The 16,597-nt window shown below is 36.3% G+C and overlaps 1 protein-coding gene across 1 annotated transcript in view; it reads left to right on the plus strand.

Moving 5' to 3' along the window:
• Positions 1 to 16,597, plus strand: part of Fam227b (family with sequence similarity 227 member B) — a 201,536-nt gene that overhangs the window by 9,239 nt on the left and 175,700 nt on the right. The window contains exons 2-6 of the mRNA XM_023724063.1: positions 6,432 to 6,494; positions 8,489 to 8,548; positions 10,473 to 10,526; positions 15,606 to 15,837; positions 16,020 to 16,174. Coding sequence (XP_023579831.1) covers positions 8,501 to 8,548; positions 10,473 to 10,526; positions 15,606 to 15,837; positions 16,020 to 16,174 — 489 coding nt within the window. The 5' untranslated portion in view covers positions 6,432 to 6,494; positions 8,489 to 8,500. The remainder of the gene's footprint in view (positions 1 to 6,431; positions 6,495 to 8,488; positions 8,549 to 10,472; positions 10,527 to 15,605; positions 15,838 to 16,019; positions 16,175 to 16,597) is intronic.

A 16,597-nucleotide genomic window follows, 5' to 3' on the forward strand; every position in this document is an offset into this window, starting at 1 on the left:
ATATATAGTTACATTCTGTTAATGAATAGAATGATTTGTTCTAATGGTGTTTGTAAATAGGATCACAAGTCCTCATCTTGTACAGCAATTAACCACTAAGAAGAATATATGCAGTGTATTATTTGTTGAAAAAAAATTGCAAACCCCCCCCCGCAAAAAAAAAGATTGGTTGCTGTTATTGTTTAAAGAATCAAATTGAATACGTCATCTCTAGTCCCAGCAAGGGGATCAAAAACTCAACCTCTTTAGCTGCTGAAAACTAGTGACACAGGTGATTTTTTTAAAAAACAGGGGAAAATGAAAGTGTTACTATTTTCTTCAAAAGCTGTTGTGTGGTTGTACTTGATTTTTTCTTCAAAGGTTAATAGAACTTACTAATGAAGCTATTTGTACTTGGAATTTGCTTCATGAGGTTTTTCATTATAAATTGAATTATTAAATTAACCTGGTACAGTGACATGTTTCTTAATTGTGAGAATACATTCTGAGAAAGGTGTCATTAGGCTATGTTGTCATGCTGACATCAGCCTGCACTTCGACAGACATGTGGTATACTGCACCCTGCCCCAGTGTTCAGCTTTGTCTTAGGCCTCTATGACTTGTAACACTTTAGGTTTGCTTACAGCAGCATCACTGCATGCGTGACTAGTGCCTCTTGTTATAGTGTTCCAAGATCTGAAACTTCACTAATTGTAGAAAGTTTTCTGTTCCAGCATAATATCAGTATCATCATTATATATGTGGACCCTTATTGTCTAAAACATCATATGCAGCACGTGGCTGTCTTTATCTTATGTAGGTAACTAAGAAAAAAATGTGTCCAAAGAAACAGTTGTATGCTATTTCCATAGCAGCTAGTTTTCCTAATAGCTCAACTCAAATCTGAATGCAAACCAAATATATTCAGAGAGAGAGAGAGAGAGAGAGAACGAGCACACTGCATCCTGGATGATTCTCCAAGTTCTGTATTGATCAAAAGGAGTGAGACACAAAACTAGTTAATGACACATAATGTATAAGTCAGTCCACATGAAAATGTAGAAGAGGGCAAACTAACTAACACATGGTTATTAAAAACAGCTACATTTGCTAGTGCCAGTTGAGGGATGTGCTTATAAACAGTAGGGAGGATCAACTTCAAAGTAGTGTAGGAAACACTTAGGGATAATCTAAATGTTTCAGTAAAGATTATGTGGCTGTACAGTTGGTCAAAATTCTTTGTCAGGGCCTGGAAAGATAGCTCATCAGTCTAAACACCTGCTTGGCAAGTGCAAGGACCTGGGTTTGATCCCTGGAACCTGTTGGATGCCTGGTACCGCATGCGGTACAGGCCCCATCCCGGGCCCTGTGAGCCAGCCACTGAAACTGGGCATGTTGGTGCATGCCTGTTATCCCAGCACTGGGGAGGCTGAAACAGGAGGATCACTATAAGTCTGAACTGTGCATAGTGAGACCCTATACAAAATACACAAATTAAAAATAAATATTTTAAGAATTCCTTGTCAAATAATAATAGTAATTTATTTGGTACATTACACCTAAGTAAAGTGGATAGAAAATAATTTCTACTTCTGTTTTTTAGCAAGAAGCAATAGAAATACAAGAAAAATATGCTTAAAATTACCATTTCTACTTGAATATTTTTTAAATGCCATATCATGGGAACAAAATATATCAAAAATTTTTAGGCTAAATCTAATAAAAGATTATGCAAGGTCTCTACAAGGAAAATTAATATGAAAAAAATTTAAATCACTAAATAAATGGAGAGATGTTAGATACCAAGCTGATCTTTTGTTTACTCATCATAATTGTAGTAGATTTGCATAGTTTGATAATTTTATTTCTAAAGTTTAAAAGGAAATGTAAAGGATAAAATTAGGAATGATCATCTCGATGAAGAAAGTAAATCTAAATGATGTAAACTATAATGTATTAAGTTGTATTATAAAGACACAGTAATTTAAACTGAGTGTCTTTATGAAAAAGACAGCTAGACAAGTAAAACAGGGCTGAGTGTCCAGAAGGACCTAGTATCTAGTTCCCTGAGTTTATAACCATGACCCTGAAATGCAACAGCAAATACAAACTTTTAATTAATTGATTCTGGGTCAACTATAAATCCAAAAGGAAAAATCATTAAATTTGATTCATTACCTCCCAAAACACAAAATCAATTCAAGATAGAGCATAGATTTAAATGTTAAGTGTAAATGTGGCATTTATAAAGTAAAACAAAAAAGAATGACCATATTTTTTACTTTGAAGTAGGAAGTGTTCTAAAAGACAAAAATGAATAAATGAAGGAAAATATTAAAATTAAAAGCTGTATTGTAAGAGAACATCATTAAGAAAGTACAAGTTATTTTTGCCCTTATCTCAGCATGTGTACAGGATATATACATTTTAGACTTACTATACAGGTCAATATTAAAAATACAGACAACCTAATAAAAATGGGCAAAAGAGCTTAAATAATTTCTTACAAAAGAAGATACTTAAGTTGCCAATAAGTGAATGAAAAGTTTGATCAACATTCCCAAAGAAATGCAAATTAAAATTATCAGATACCGCTATAGGCTCACCAGAGTTGCTAAATTTAAAAGAATTGACAAGACTAAATTTACTATACCAAAAACTATTGCATTCTTAGTTAAGAACATAAAGTTATGGCATTACAAATATCATATATTTCTATTTAAAGTGAGAATTAGTTCAACCACTCTGGAAAGCTATTCAGAAAGCAACACTCATTACAGCTGACTTAGCAGCCCCTGTTGTATATCAAGTGTATCAGAAGACACTAACAAGATGATGTTCATACTGACTTGATTTTGAATAACAGATGAATAGAAAATAACTGAAATGTCCATTAAAAGTGGAATGGATAAAGAAGGCTTGGTAATGTTACACAATAGAGTATTACACAACAGTGACCAACACCAGCTACAATCCCAAGAATCAGTGTGGATGAATCTCACAGACAATATCACTTGCAGACGTCAAAAAGTGCTTGCTTTGGTTATTCTGTTTACAAAACATAGCAGGTATAATTTATCTAGAGTGGTAGAAGTGAGAATCATAGCAAATTGAGCTAAAAGAGATGGAAAATAGTATGTCATATTCAAGTGGAGATTATCTTTTTTTACGTATTTGGTTGTTACAAGGTCTCTCTATGCAGCTCTGACTCCTAGTGATCCTCCTGCTTTCAGCCTCCCCAGCACTGGAGGTGTTGCACTATCACGCCTGAACTCTGGCCGGCTCAACCTGCCCTGGGGTCAGGGCTGGAGTGGCATGTGGTGCCAGGGATCGAATTGTGCTCCCTGCACTTGCCTAAGCTTACCTAAGCAGGTGCTTTAATCTGCTGAGCTATCCTGCCAGACCCATGTTGGATTTATCTTGCAGATAAAAAAGTTATAATAATTTTACAATGCTTTAATATATTAGTGTTATGTGTAATTCAAAGCTGATAAATCTTTACTGTAATATTTAATGTATGATTTTTTGGTAATTATTTTAAGTGATTATGAAACCTTTGCCACAAAAATAAAAACAACCATAAAGACTTATTCCAAGAGATGAACAAATATTTTGCTTTGAACACACTAGGTTTGCAGTGAAAAATAACTAAATATAAAATATTTATGCTGAAGTCTTCTGTGAATCTTTTAGAAAAAGGTCTTTGAAGTCACTATTGTGAGTAATAATCACCATAATTTGTTACAGATTTTAAAATATATTTTCTTATAGGAAACTTGGCTTGTCACTGTCATGTTTCCTAGCTCTTCTCCTTTCCCTTTCTTAGTTTATAATTTTTTTGTAATGTTTGTCAGAGTTTGATATCAGAATTACACTGGCTAAAAACTCTTCCAGCCTCTGGATTTCCACATGTTAGAGGCTAAAATGTCTCTCACCAAGCAATAAACTAACGCCAGAATGGATCGCAGAGTCACATATCAAAACAGAAACACTAAATCTACTGAAGGGAAAAGTAGGTTAAAATCTTGAAGACATAAGGGTAGATAGAGAGTTCATGAAAAAAAAAAAAACTGCACAGGAAATACTTCAAAGAATCCATGACTGGGATTTCATCTTATTACAGAGCTTCTGAACATAAAAAAAAGCACCAACATAATGAAAAGACAACTCACAGAGTTGGAAAAAAATTTTAACCAATTGTCCTTCAGACAAAGGTTAGACCATATCAAGAATTTTAAAAAGTCAGACCTCTCAAATTTAAAGGCCCAGTCCAAAATTGGGCATCTGAGATGAATATATGCTTCTTAGATGAAGAAACACAGATGGAAAATAAATATATGAAAAAATGTTCTACATCATTGATCATTCAGGAGATGCAGATGCAAATTAAAACAACACTCAGATTCCATCTCACTCCTGAATGAATAGCTGTCATTAAGAAATCAAGTAATATTAAATGCTGGAGATGTTGTAGGGGAAAAGGGACCCTTCTCTACTGCTTGTGGGAGTATAGAATGGTACAACTAGTATTGAAATCAGTATGGAGATCCCTAAAAAAGCTAGGATTAGAGGTCCCATTCAATCCAGATATTTTTATGTGTGTCTTCCTAGAATAATTAAAAACATCACAACATAGCTATATATATATATATATATATATATATATATATATCCATGTTTATAGCAGCACAGTTTGTATTATTTAAGTCTTGGGAACCCAAATGCCCATCAACTGAGGAGTGAGTAAAAAAGATGTACTTTTATACAATGGTGTATTACTGAGCTATTAAAAAAAATAAGCTTGAGGCTTTTGTAGGTAAATGGATACAATTAGAGCCATACTCATAAGTGAAACAAATCAGACACTCATGTGTAAACATTGGATTGTCTCCCTAGAACCTGAAAGAGTACATAAAATCTGAAAGGAGCACTATATACTGTGAGAGGGAAACTGCTTAAAGGGAAGGAACAACTGCAATGAGAGGAGAAAAGAAAGGCAGAAGAGAAAAAATATATATGTATACACATAAGATAGCTTCAATAATTGTACAGATGATTTATAATGGTCAACTGAACAGTTAATGCTTAATTTTTTTATGTAGTTAGTATAGGTGTCACTACATAGGTCAGACTCGTAGTGACCCTCCTATTTTTAGCCTCCCGAACTCCAGGATTACAAGGGTGCGCCATCACACCCAGTCTCAGTCGCTGTCTCAGCGCACCCCACACGCGGGGCAATACTTAACATTTTTTTCTTCTTTTTAATTTTTTGACCAATTTTGCAGGCTTATATCTGGTAGTCTGAGTAACTAATTTGAAGACAACTATATGCAATATAACAACTATTGTTGAATTCCTGTCATTTTGTTTAGTGAAATTCTGTATCATTTGTAATTTTTTTTTTTTACTATTTTCTTTAAAAAATAAAAAAATACAAAACTCTTTCAGCCTCTATTTCTGAAACAGTTTAAGGTTAAACTGGTTCTCTAGCTTTCTTTTCTTTTATTCTACAACCATCTTGACCTGGAATGTCTTGATAAAAAAGTTAAAATTATAAATTCAAAATCTTTAAGAAAATACACAGAGATATTTTAAGTTTACTATGCCTTCTTTTATTTTTCGTTTTTTTTAATCTCAAGGATTTTCCATTTCATTAGTTCATTGAATTTGTTGATAAATTTTTAAATTATATGTCTCTTGCTTATTTTTATGTGTGTAGAATCTATAACGACACCACTTTATTCATTTTCTGATATTGGCCATTTATATTTCTCTCAAATTAGCTTCTAGGAAATTACCAATATTTTCATATTTTTAAAGACTGATTTTAATTTTGTTGATTTCTTTGTTTTGTGTTTTATTGATTTTCTTCTAAGCAGAATTTTATTTACATGCCACACATATGTTGATATGCTATTTTTATTACTTTTATCATTCATTTGGAAAATACTTCTAGCCTTCTTGATTGTTTTCTTTTAAGCCAAATATTATTTAGAAAGATTATTTAACAAAGATCTTATGGATATTATTATGATATTGTACCTATTCAATTCCATAATAGTCACAAAATATACACTAAACTTAAAAAAAATTAAATTATGTAGAATTCTTTGAGATTGGTCTTATGGTGTGACCCAGGCCCACTTAGTGAATGATGTGTATTTATGTATAAGACTACGTTCTGTAGTTGTGAGGGGTAGTTATTCTATAAATTTTAGTTGGATTAAGTTGCTCGCTAATGCTGTACATGTGCATACCGGATTCATCAGCTACATAGGGAAATGTGTCAGCTTTCCAACTACAACTGTGGTTTCATTTTTCCCTTGAGAGTTTTCAATTTCTATTATATTTACCTGGGACTTTGTTATTAGATTAAAAGCACTTAGCAGTGTTATACCTAGCTTACTACTGGAGTTTGCATGGTGTTACAGTTTGAATTGTTTCTGTTTTAGAATTTCCACTTCTCTTGAAATATCCCATGTCTTCAAGCACTGTTGTCCAACCTATATTGTAAGGTAAGGTTTTTAATATGTTTAGAGTAGTTGCTTTAAGACCCTTGTTTAATAATTACAATAACTGTTTTTTTAGTTTATTAGTTTATATCAACAGTGTTTTCCCTAGGTTATATTTTGATATCTCTCCACTACCCTTTTAATATCTTTTTTTCCAGTTCTAGAGATTAAATTCATGACCTTGCACAGAGATACATCCTCAGGATTGTTTTGTTTTTGTTTCTGTTAGTGCATTTTGTGCTTTGTTGGTACATGTTTACAGTACACATGTTTATAATCCTGTTGGGGAATGGATATGTGTATGTAATACAGTTTGGTTATATTGTTAATCCCCTTCTAATTTTCTCCCCCCCCCCTTCTAATTCCCCTTTCATCATTTGTATCCTTACTGATATTATTAATCTTAGCTCATGTTTATGGCATATGTTTACATGCATTGAGGTTATTAGGTTTCTTTTTTTATGTATTTGGTTGTTGCAGGGTCTCACTATGCAGGTCGGACTCGTGGTGATCCTCTTACTTTCAGCCTCCCCAGTGCTGGGATTACAGACATGCGCTACTATGCCCAGACTCGGGCCAGCTCAGCCCTCCCTGAGGGTGGGCCTCATGCAGTATGTGGTGCCAGGGATTGAACCACAGTCCCTGTGCTTGCCTAAGCTTGCCTAAGCAGGTGCTTTAGGCCACTGAGCTATCTTGCTGGCACTGAGGTTATTAGGTTTCTGTACATGGCATAGCCTTATTCTACTTATTTCCCCTTCCTCTCCTCTTACCCCTCACCTTTGGTCTCTGGGACCCATTTCCATCTGTAAGAGATTGAACCCCTTGTCTCCTTCTACCCATCCTTTATTGTGTTCTTTGTACTTCCCCTACATGAGAGATACCATATGGTATTTGGGCTGGTGTGTCTGATTTATTTCCCACAACATCGTATTTTCCATTGGACTTTCCATTTTGCTACAGATGTCTAGAATTTGTCCTTCTTTATAGCTGATTGATATTCCATTGTATATAGAAACCACATTTTCTTTATCTACTCATTGATGGGAAGGTATACAGGATGCTCCAGGATTTAGCTAGATTGGGCTGCTATAAACATTGGCATGCATGTCTTATTGTAATATGTCTTTAGCTCTTTGGGGAAGATATCCAGAAGTGGAATATCTGGGCCATATGGAATTTCTAATTTTAGTTCTTTGAGGAATCTCCATTCTGATTTCAATAATGGTGGTACTATTTTATATTCCCACTGACAATGTAGGAGGGTTCCTTTTTCACCACAGCCATGCCAGCGTTTGTTATTTTGTTACTTCTTGATGGTGTGGCCATTCTTTCTGCTGTAAGATGGAATACTAGAATTGTTTTAATTTACATTTATCTAATAGCCAGGGATTATTTTCAGGGAAGGGGGTCACTAAATTGCAAAATTAATCAGATTGAGCTTGAACTTTCAGTCCTGCTGCCTCAGCCTCCCAAAGTGTCGGATGACAGGAGTGAGCCACCCACCGCTGGCTTTGCAATCATTTCATTGTGTGTTGGGCCAATCTAATGACATCGTGGAGACCAAAATTTAATTTTATTTAGTTTTCAGACAGCACAAACCTTTCTTTGGCATTTAGAATGAGAGCTTATTCTTTAGAACCTTTCTAGAGTTGAAAATTAGAAATCACCTGTGATTGACTCAAAGCTATCTTTTATACCTTGTCAGTATTTTAACTGAGAGAAATGCAGACTGAAACATTAGGTATTTTTGATTCATGAATGGGGTCAATTTTGTCTGAGCCTCAGTACCTGAGAACTATAAGCATGTGTTGATTAGTACCATTTCTCCCTTTCCAGTCCCTATCTCTACTGCGGCTTACTTGAGAAAATTCAGTAGTGAGGTTTGGGGGGAGGATTATTAGGCTGAGTCGTGTATTCCTGGTTTGAACACCTCTTCAGTTTGTTACCCCAACTCACACTGACACTGAGGCCCAGCAGATTTCTCTTCATCTCTGCAGGGTCGTTGCACCATGAGAGGCCAATGGAAGCGTCAGTGGATCCGCAAAGCTCGCACCTTGGTAAGCAAGCTGCATGGCGTTATGCTCACTTTACACAGCCATCTTTTCTCTCTGGATTTCAGGTCCTCAACCTTTCCAGGCAGGGCTAGGCACACAGGCTTGCATCCTCTGCAGGTGCCCCAAGCATGATGGTGACTACTCTGATGTCACTGTCTCGAAGTTCTTAGTAATTACTGAACAAAGGAGAATGAATTCTCATGCAGAATGTAATTGGCTATGCTTACTGGCATCTGCTGATTGCCATTAAACATGTACAAAAGCAGGATTTTTTATTTCATTTGTGTTTTCCTTGTTGTTACAATAAAGAATTTTTTTATCTCCCTAAAAGTAGAGATTATTTAATTTAGGTCTCACTTCCTTTTAACTTCACTTCAGAGAACTTCAGAACTTTATATTGAAGTAACTGAAACTTCTTTCTGCAGATTTTGTTTCCATGATTCATTTTGCTGATTCCCTTTCATTGAAATGTCTGTATTTTCAGTTTGCCCTCTAAGTAGACAACAATTATAAGAACCAAAGTCAGCATTTAAGTTATTTTAATTAGGTTCCTTTATATGCCATGAACTTAAAAAAATACTGCTAACTTCTAGCCAAACTGCTGCCCCCAGTGTCCCTAAGATGTTCTGTCAGGGGCCTGATTCTGTGCACTCCACATCTCCCACCCTCACCCTCTCAGTCCGACCCACACCTGAACCCCATACCTCCCATACAGTGTCTTGGCAGCTGTATTCAATGGTTCAGTCTGAAGCCTTCTTTTCCATAATGGTTGCCACATACACCCTTTATTTTATTACCATTTACTTATACTCCTCATGTATTTTTAAACAGTATTAACAGTGAAACATTCAGCTGCAAATGTGTAATTACTTTTACATAGAATAGCCCGGCATTTTTACAATGCTGACCATTTTAAACACTGATGTAAAATATGTGGTTTAGTATATAAAAAGTGAAGCATTCTTTTCAGCCATGTCATCTGGCTGTCAATATCTAGACTTGGGAATTCCTCTTTTCTAAATTCATGCTTCTGCCATCTCACTGGTTTTTCTTTCTCTAGAAGTGTCATTGTTATTACTCATCAAATGCCTACATGCTTCTCACATTCACCTGTTTGTGCATTAATGTGTGCACAGGGCAAGTCTTGGGGGTTATGGGACACCCACTGTGTGAAATTTAGGTAATTCAGCCATGATTGCACCAGAGCTTTGGTCCTCATAGAGATGTGAACCTGCTTTATGTTACCTTTGAGAAGTTCTTTGGGGGGGGGGTCAATGAAGCATTTCTAGAAAATATAACTTTTAATTTGATATTTTAAGTAGATACCAAGTAGGCCAGGAAGGGTTTGGGGCAAGAGGAGATCTAAGCAAAATGATGAATGTGTTCAAAGTCTCTAAGGCAAGAAAGAGTGAGCTCTGGCTTGATTGAGATTAACTCATCTGATGTTCAACATATTCTCAGCTCACAAACACTACAAAATGAAAACTGGGTTACTGCTTATTAGACTGAAACATACACATGTTTAAGTTGCTTTCACCATTTCACTAGTGTGAACTTTTAAAATATTTCATCAGCAAGAAGAGTGCGTTACCACATTTTTGGCTCTGCATTTATTATACGTACTATCCACAGTAGCCCAAAATAATCTTGAAACCCTCATAAGAAATTAGAAAAGAGGACATTCATCCAGGATCACATGGACTACAGGCAGTAAAAGGAAAGCTTTTTATATAATCTGATTTATAGGGACAAAATTGAAATATCTGTCACTTTTCAAATTTGAGGAACTTTCAAAAAGTGCATATTTTATAATGTCTTAGAGGTCTGGAAATTATCATTTGAGTATCATATTTTAAGCAAATTATGCACAGATATTATGTATAATCTAAATTTATATTAATAAACAATACTGGTTTTGCTTCATTAGAAAATGCAAGAACCACCAAAAAGCCTGGAAGAATTCTTAAAGTTTCAAAACTGGGTGAGTAGAGCCTCCTATTTTATGAACTGATATATCTTTTAAAAATGTTAGATATAGAGCTGTGGGCATCTTAAAAACTTTAAGCATAGAAATTCTAGAAAGTACTTTCATTTTAGGAAATCTTTGCAAATATTTAATTCTTTTCATTGGGCTCTCTGCTGTTCTCGTCAGTAGTCGTGTTTTCACATTAAAAGTGTTAAGCCCATGCGGACATTACTGCAACATCTCACAGACTCTTCTGTTTGCAAACAATTTTGGTTTGAAAAAAGAAGCATTTAGCAAAATTTTGCTTCCACTGGCAAACTCAATGTCAGGTGTGGAATGCAGCTGCTGCCATTTTTGCTGCAGCAACAGGAATGCGGCCGTCTTGACAGCCATCTTCCCCAGAATGGTGAAATACACTGAGCTCATGAGCTGGGGTAGCACTGGACTCTTGCTAATACATAGTTTTTGTCTTAAATATATACACCTTAAAGAAAATCTGACAGCTATACTTAGCACACTTATCTATATGCCACAATTAAGACTGACAGATAATTTGGAAAGATGTTACATTCTTTGATTGTTGAATTAGGATAAAGTAGTCAAAATGTATTTTCACATCGAAAAGTTCCAGTTTCTATTATTATACATAACTACTGGTTTTATGTGAAGTTACTGAGATTGCTAAGAAGGTTGCTCTGAGTTCCATGCACTTCTGAGTACGAAGGCCAGATTTATTTTGCACTGAGGTATATTAACTAAGGACTAGGATAAAGATGTCTGTGTATAAATAGAGGAAAAGGTAACTTTTTAATAAGATAGTCTCGTATTTTAATGAACTACATCTATGTTTACATATAATGGAATTTGCTATGACTAAAGTAGTAACAATGCAGTTTCAGATATATCTATTTTTAAACATCTATTTTCCATTTTTTAAAATTTGTTTATATGAATGTTTTTCTCTTAACATTTTTGGAAAAGGATTTCCTTTAGGAGCAATAGAAAATGAAAACATTCCTAGTTTACAAAAGTTTATTTCAGTTACTGTGGTAGAGCCAAATATTTTGAAGTACTTTTAGGACAAGCTTTTTGCAACTATTTTGATTTAAACAGTGATGGAAATGTACTGCAGCTTAATGTCAGTGTTTCAGTTTTTTTCTTTTTTCAATGTCAAAGGAAAATGATTGTAATTAAAATTAAGCAAAACTCAACAAATAATGGAGATATTTGTACCATATGTTATACATGTTTGAGGACCTATTATTTCACATGATAATTTCTAATTGTTTGAAGTGGAAAATTCATAATTCCTCTGTTTAAATTAAAAATGATACTAATGAAATCAAGATTATAAGTTTATGCCAGCCCTTCACTACAGATAGAATAAAATCAAAGCACATGTCTTCTTGTGTCACGAGTATTATCCTTGAATACAAAAGTTACCACATTGATTTCTTTACAAAGGCTCTAATTATACCCTTCAATTTTTACCACATCATATTTTATAAAATCATATATCCATTTGTGCCATTTTGTCACTTTTGAGTTTATCCGTAAATCTTTTTTTTTCTTCTGTATTTCCCAGCCTAATAATCACGTTGTGTACTTTATTTTGTAAGGCTTGGCTATGTGTATGCATTGCCAAATGTTTGATATTAGAAAATATCAAGGAACAAAACAACTAAGTATTTAAATTTTGCTTGCTGAACAAAGTTTTTGTCTTATGTCTTCTTTTGTCTTCCTTGACAATGGTGAGGAAGCAGTAACTGAGGTGGATTCATTTAAGAAGTATTTCTGAGTACCAACTGTTTGCCAGGAACATAAGACACGTGGGATTTACTCATGAGCAAAACTAGGCAAAGATTTGCCTTCATGGTGCTATCATTTTTTAGAATTGAGACATATAAACAAATGAACAAAGCAAAAGAGAGATGAAAAGCATATTCTAAGGGGCCTATCACTTCTTAGAGGACCCATTTCATTTTATTTTTTTCTTTACAAAATATAAAGGCGGAGATCTGTGTGTGCGTAGTGGGTAGTGGCATCACAGCTAGGAGCAGGGCTCTGGGGCTGGCCTACCTGAGCTCCAGGCTGCACCTGCTAGCTCTAGAGCAGCACCTGCAACCGACAGGCTGGATGCTGGTTTCTCTTTTGTCCTATATTGCTTTTTCTTTTTCTTTTCTTTTTTTTTTTTTTTGTGGAACCGGAGATTGAACTCAGGCCCTTGCGCTTGCCAGGGAAGCGCTTATTCCACTGAGCCATCTCCCCGGCCCCACTGGGCCATCTCCGCAGCCCTGCATATTTTTATAGCATCACCTAAATCCTTTCTTTTTTTGCCAATTCCTATCATTTCTATATTTCCTCTGTAATTTGAATATATTTTCCCTTTCACTCCTCTCTCCTCCCTCTCATTCTTGTTATGCCTCTTTGCACCTTCTTACCTTCAGTTAGCTCTGTACTCTCATCTTTCCGTTGAGCAGCTCCTACATTTTCTTCCTAGTGCTCCCTCTTTGGTCCGTCACCATTCTATTTTTATCGTAAAATATTTTTGTATTTTATTTTATAACATTCTCTCATCCTACTATTGTTACTTCATGGTCAACTCTTGTCCTACACATTCATCCATTTTATTGCTGTTCCATTTGGGAGATATCTTCTGGACACTGGAGATAAAGCGATGAATAAAGCAAACAAAGATCCTTATTTTTTGAGGGATTTTGGGTCACTCTCCTTCCCCCTCCTTCTCTATTCTGTCACATATTTTGTTAGGATTGCTTTCCAGGTCCTCGGGAGCTGAGCAGTTGTCTCCTATGACTTCTTTCTCCACCCGTCATATTTAGCTCCACATTACTGTTCCTTTCCTTTCTTCTTCCTAGGAGCGTTTCATCTTCTCATAGCCCATCAGTGTCAGTTTCTGTTAATAGGCTTAGATTTGTAATCAGACCCATAGAGTACTCAGCTCTTCACTATGATTTTTATTAAAGGATCGAAGGTATGCTAGAAAGATTATTTCAGTGTCCTTTTAAGAAGTGTCCTGCTTTGTTTTCCATTCATTCGTCCACTCATTGATTTATTTAAATTCGTCCTTATATCAAACCTTAACAATTCTTGAAGCCAGGCTTCTTATCTTGCTGAACCTCAGTAGTCATTGGGGGTTGTGTGTGTGTGAAGATCTAACAATGTTCAATAAACAGAATCCTTCAAACTTTAGGAAAGCCCTTTGCTTATTTGCTCTCCCTTTTCCTTTAGCTTTGTGCTGGTGTGTAATCATTCATGCTTTTGCCATTCACAAAGTTAATTGCTATAATTAAAGTAAACATAAATACCTAGTCAATCCCTACTTCCTTGGCCTTGTTTTAAGCAGGAAAACTGTTTTCTTGGAGTTATCACTGAGGGCTGTCATCCTATATTGGAGAAATGGATTCTGTGAGGCACTGAAATCTCCTTCCCAACTCTTCTGCTCCTTTGGAATTTGAGTGCATTCATTTCATTTGCATTAATGTGATCACTTTGGATGCTGGATGCCCAGCCTCTTATTGTGTTGCCTTCCTCTGGAGAAGTGAACTGTTGGTTCTGATGGACCTGTTTACTTTTCTGAGGTCTAGCTTCACAATTCACACGCACATGTACATGTAGGTATGTGCACACACGTGTGTACATTGAGACAAGGGCTCCTTATGTTCCTAGGCTGATCTTGAACTCTTGATCTCAAGTGTCCTCCTGTCTTGGCTTCCTGCATAGTCAAGACTACAAGCCTGTGCCTGCGTATTGGCTTGAAGTTTGCTTCTCAGGTGGCACTCTATGCAAGAGGCTCTGGCTGATGGCACAGTGTAAAGGATTAAGAGAAGGAAGTAATTAGAGAGATGGGGCTAGCGGTGATCTGCTGTAAGATGTTACTTACTTCAAGAATGTCCGCTGGAATCCACATAACAGCACGACCGCAAAGAATCAGTAGAAGAATCAAGGCTTGTCTGCAGATCACGTTCTTAGTATTAATGGCTCTGGGACCCCAGTGAACCCCTGATTGCTTGCTTCTTCAGGTCATAGGTGGTCATCATTCTGTCACTGTCCTCTGCTGTGAGATAATTCGCATCACACTGCTGTCCAGTTTCTACAGAAACTTCACCTTCTGTGCTGAACATAAAAATAAGTACCTCCTCTTTTCCTTACTACTGTTACCCACATGGGTAACTGCACTTAAAAAAATTTACAACCACATCTTCACACCACAGATCAGATAATAAGCAAACAAGTAAACAAACAAAACTCACAACTTCACAATGAAAACTCCATGTTGATTTCATCCCTGTGCATAGCACTGCGAGATCTCCAGCCGCATGTCTGGCCCGCACACGTGCCGTCTCACTACTGCTTGTGTCCATCTTTGGTATTCCTGTCCGTGCACATGCCTGCCCAGGGAACCGCGGGCACCTGCAGGTGACGGAGCGCAGAAGGGAGTTTCTTCCCCTGCAGACACTGGGCGAACTGTCTGTTACACATGTGTGTTTTACTTACAGCTTGTCAGGGGAGGTCAGATGCAGAGTCCCGCTCGTGGTGGTGCCGCAGCACTCAACAAGCTTGGATTCTGGAGCGTTTCAGATTGCATGTGTTCACAGAAGAGCTGCTCAACCATGTGCTTTGGAATTGGGGCACACAGACATGGTACCTGCAGGCTGGCGCTGAGTGCGCATCTTCGTGAAGGCTTGCACCTGTCACACAGGCTTCTCAGCGCCACTTAGGCTTGCCTTCTTTCCTCACAGTACTAGCAATAGCAATGCATGCCGCACACGGCTGCTCTTCACATGCACTTGTCATTCTAAATTGACAGCAGTTTTCTTCAGAGATTTTATCCTATGATCTTCCGCTATTACTTCGGGATCATTGTGGGTGGTGCTTTTTTGTCTGTTTTCCCAATTTTCATACTAGAAAACTTCCCCTCGTTGTTGTGTCTTAAGAAATATATTTTCAGGATTTGGGAGAGGGCACTTATGTATCTTTTTAATACTTGTTTTTTCTGAAGGCAAGAGGACCTAGGTTCCTCGGAAAATTTATTATAAATGATTAAGTAGTTTTCTTTCTTTCATATTTTGGCAGGACTATTGGCCCAGAGAAATGATTTGGCTAGATAATGATAAGTGGGCATACACTTTGAAAAATATAAAAGAGGATTGTTCATTTGCATCAGTTTATACAAATCTATGGAAAAATGTCCCTCGAATATTTGAAGTAGCCACGACCATGAATTCAAGATTAAAGGAATGTTCACTTCTCCTGCAGACCCATGCTTCTAAACTATTTGAGCAGGACAACCTGATTTCCAAGACAGGTAAGCCTTAATTTCTTACGGGACTAAAGGAATGCTGAGCTGTGCGTGTGTTTTTTATTAGTTTGTGTTCTCATCAAGAATCAGATCTTAATATATAAAATCTTAAAATCAAAAACATACATCTTTTTTAAGGTGGGCCTAATATGGATTTTTAGCTGAACATATAACATGTTATTCTAAAGAAACAGTTGCCAGGGTAAAGACTAAAACAGTTATGAACTTTGTTACACTGGAGGAAGGTAGCAAACCTCACAGAAATAACATGACATCAACTGACATGAAAAACAAGCAAGTCAATAAGGTCAGGATAGGAAAAAGGAATCTCCAAAACCAAAAGGTGAGCACTGACCTACGTGGGATAGGTTGTGGGCTGATAGGAGTACTTGGCGTGCAGTACGAGCTCAGCGAGTTGAGGGAAAAGCGCATCTGCAAATGATGATAATGTTTCATTTTTAGCATGTGTACTATGTTTTTATTATCAAATTGTGTTGACTAACACTTCTAGAATAGTTTTAAATACCAATGTTAATTCTTGTCATTGATTTAATGGGAAAACTTATCACATAGGAGCTTTGAAACTGATGATTTTGACCATAGTTGTATTTTCTTGTCCAAAAGAAAAGAAGGTCCACTGTAGCAAGAGGCATTACACCTGTCCTATATTTCCTACCCATACCGTGGTTATAACTGAATACAAAATTAGATAAATAAAACTTGCCAGATAGTACAGTGCACAAGTGCAAGAAATAAGCTGGCCATC

This window comes from Octodon degus, unplaced genomic scaffold (assembly GCF_000260255.1).
Source record: "Octodon degus isolate 3935 unplaced genomic scaffold, OctDeg1.0 scaffold00105, whole genome shotgun sequence".
Taxonomy (NCBI): Eukaryota; Metazoa; Chordata; class Mammalia; order Rodentia; family Octodontidae; genus Octodon; species Octodon degus.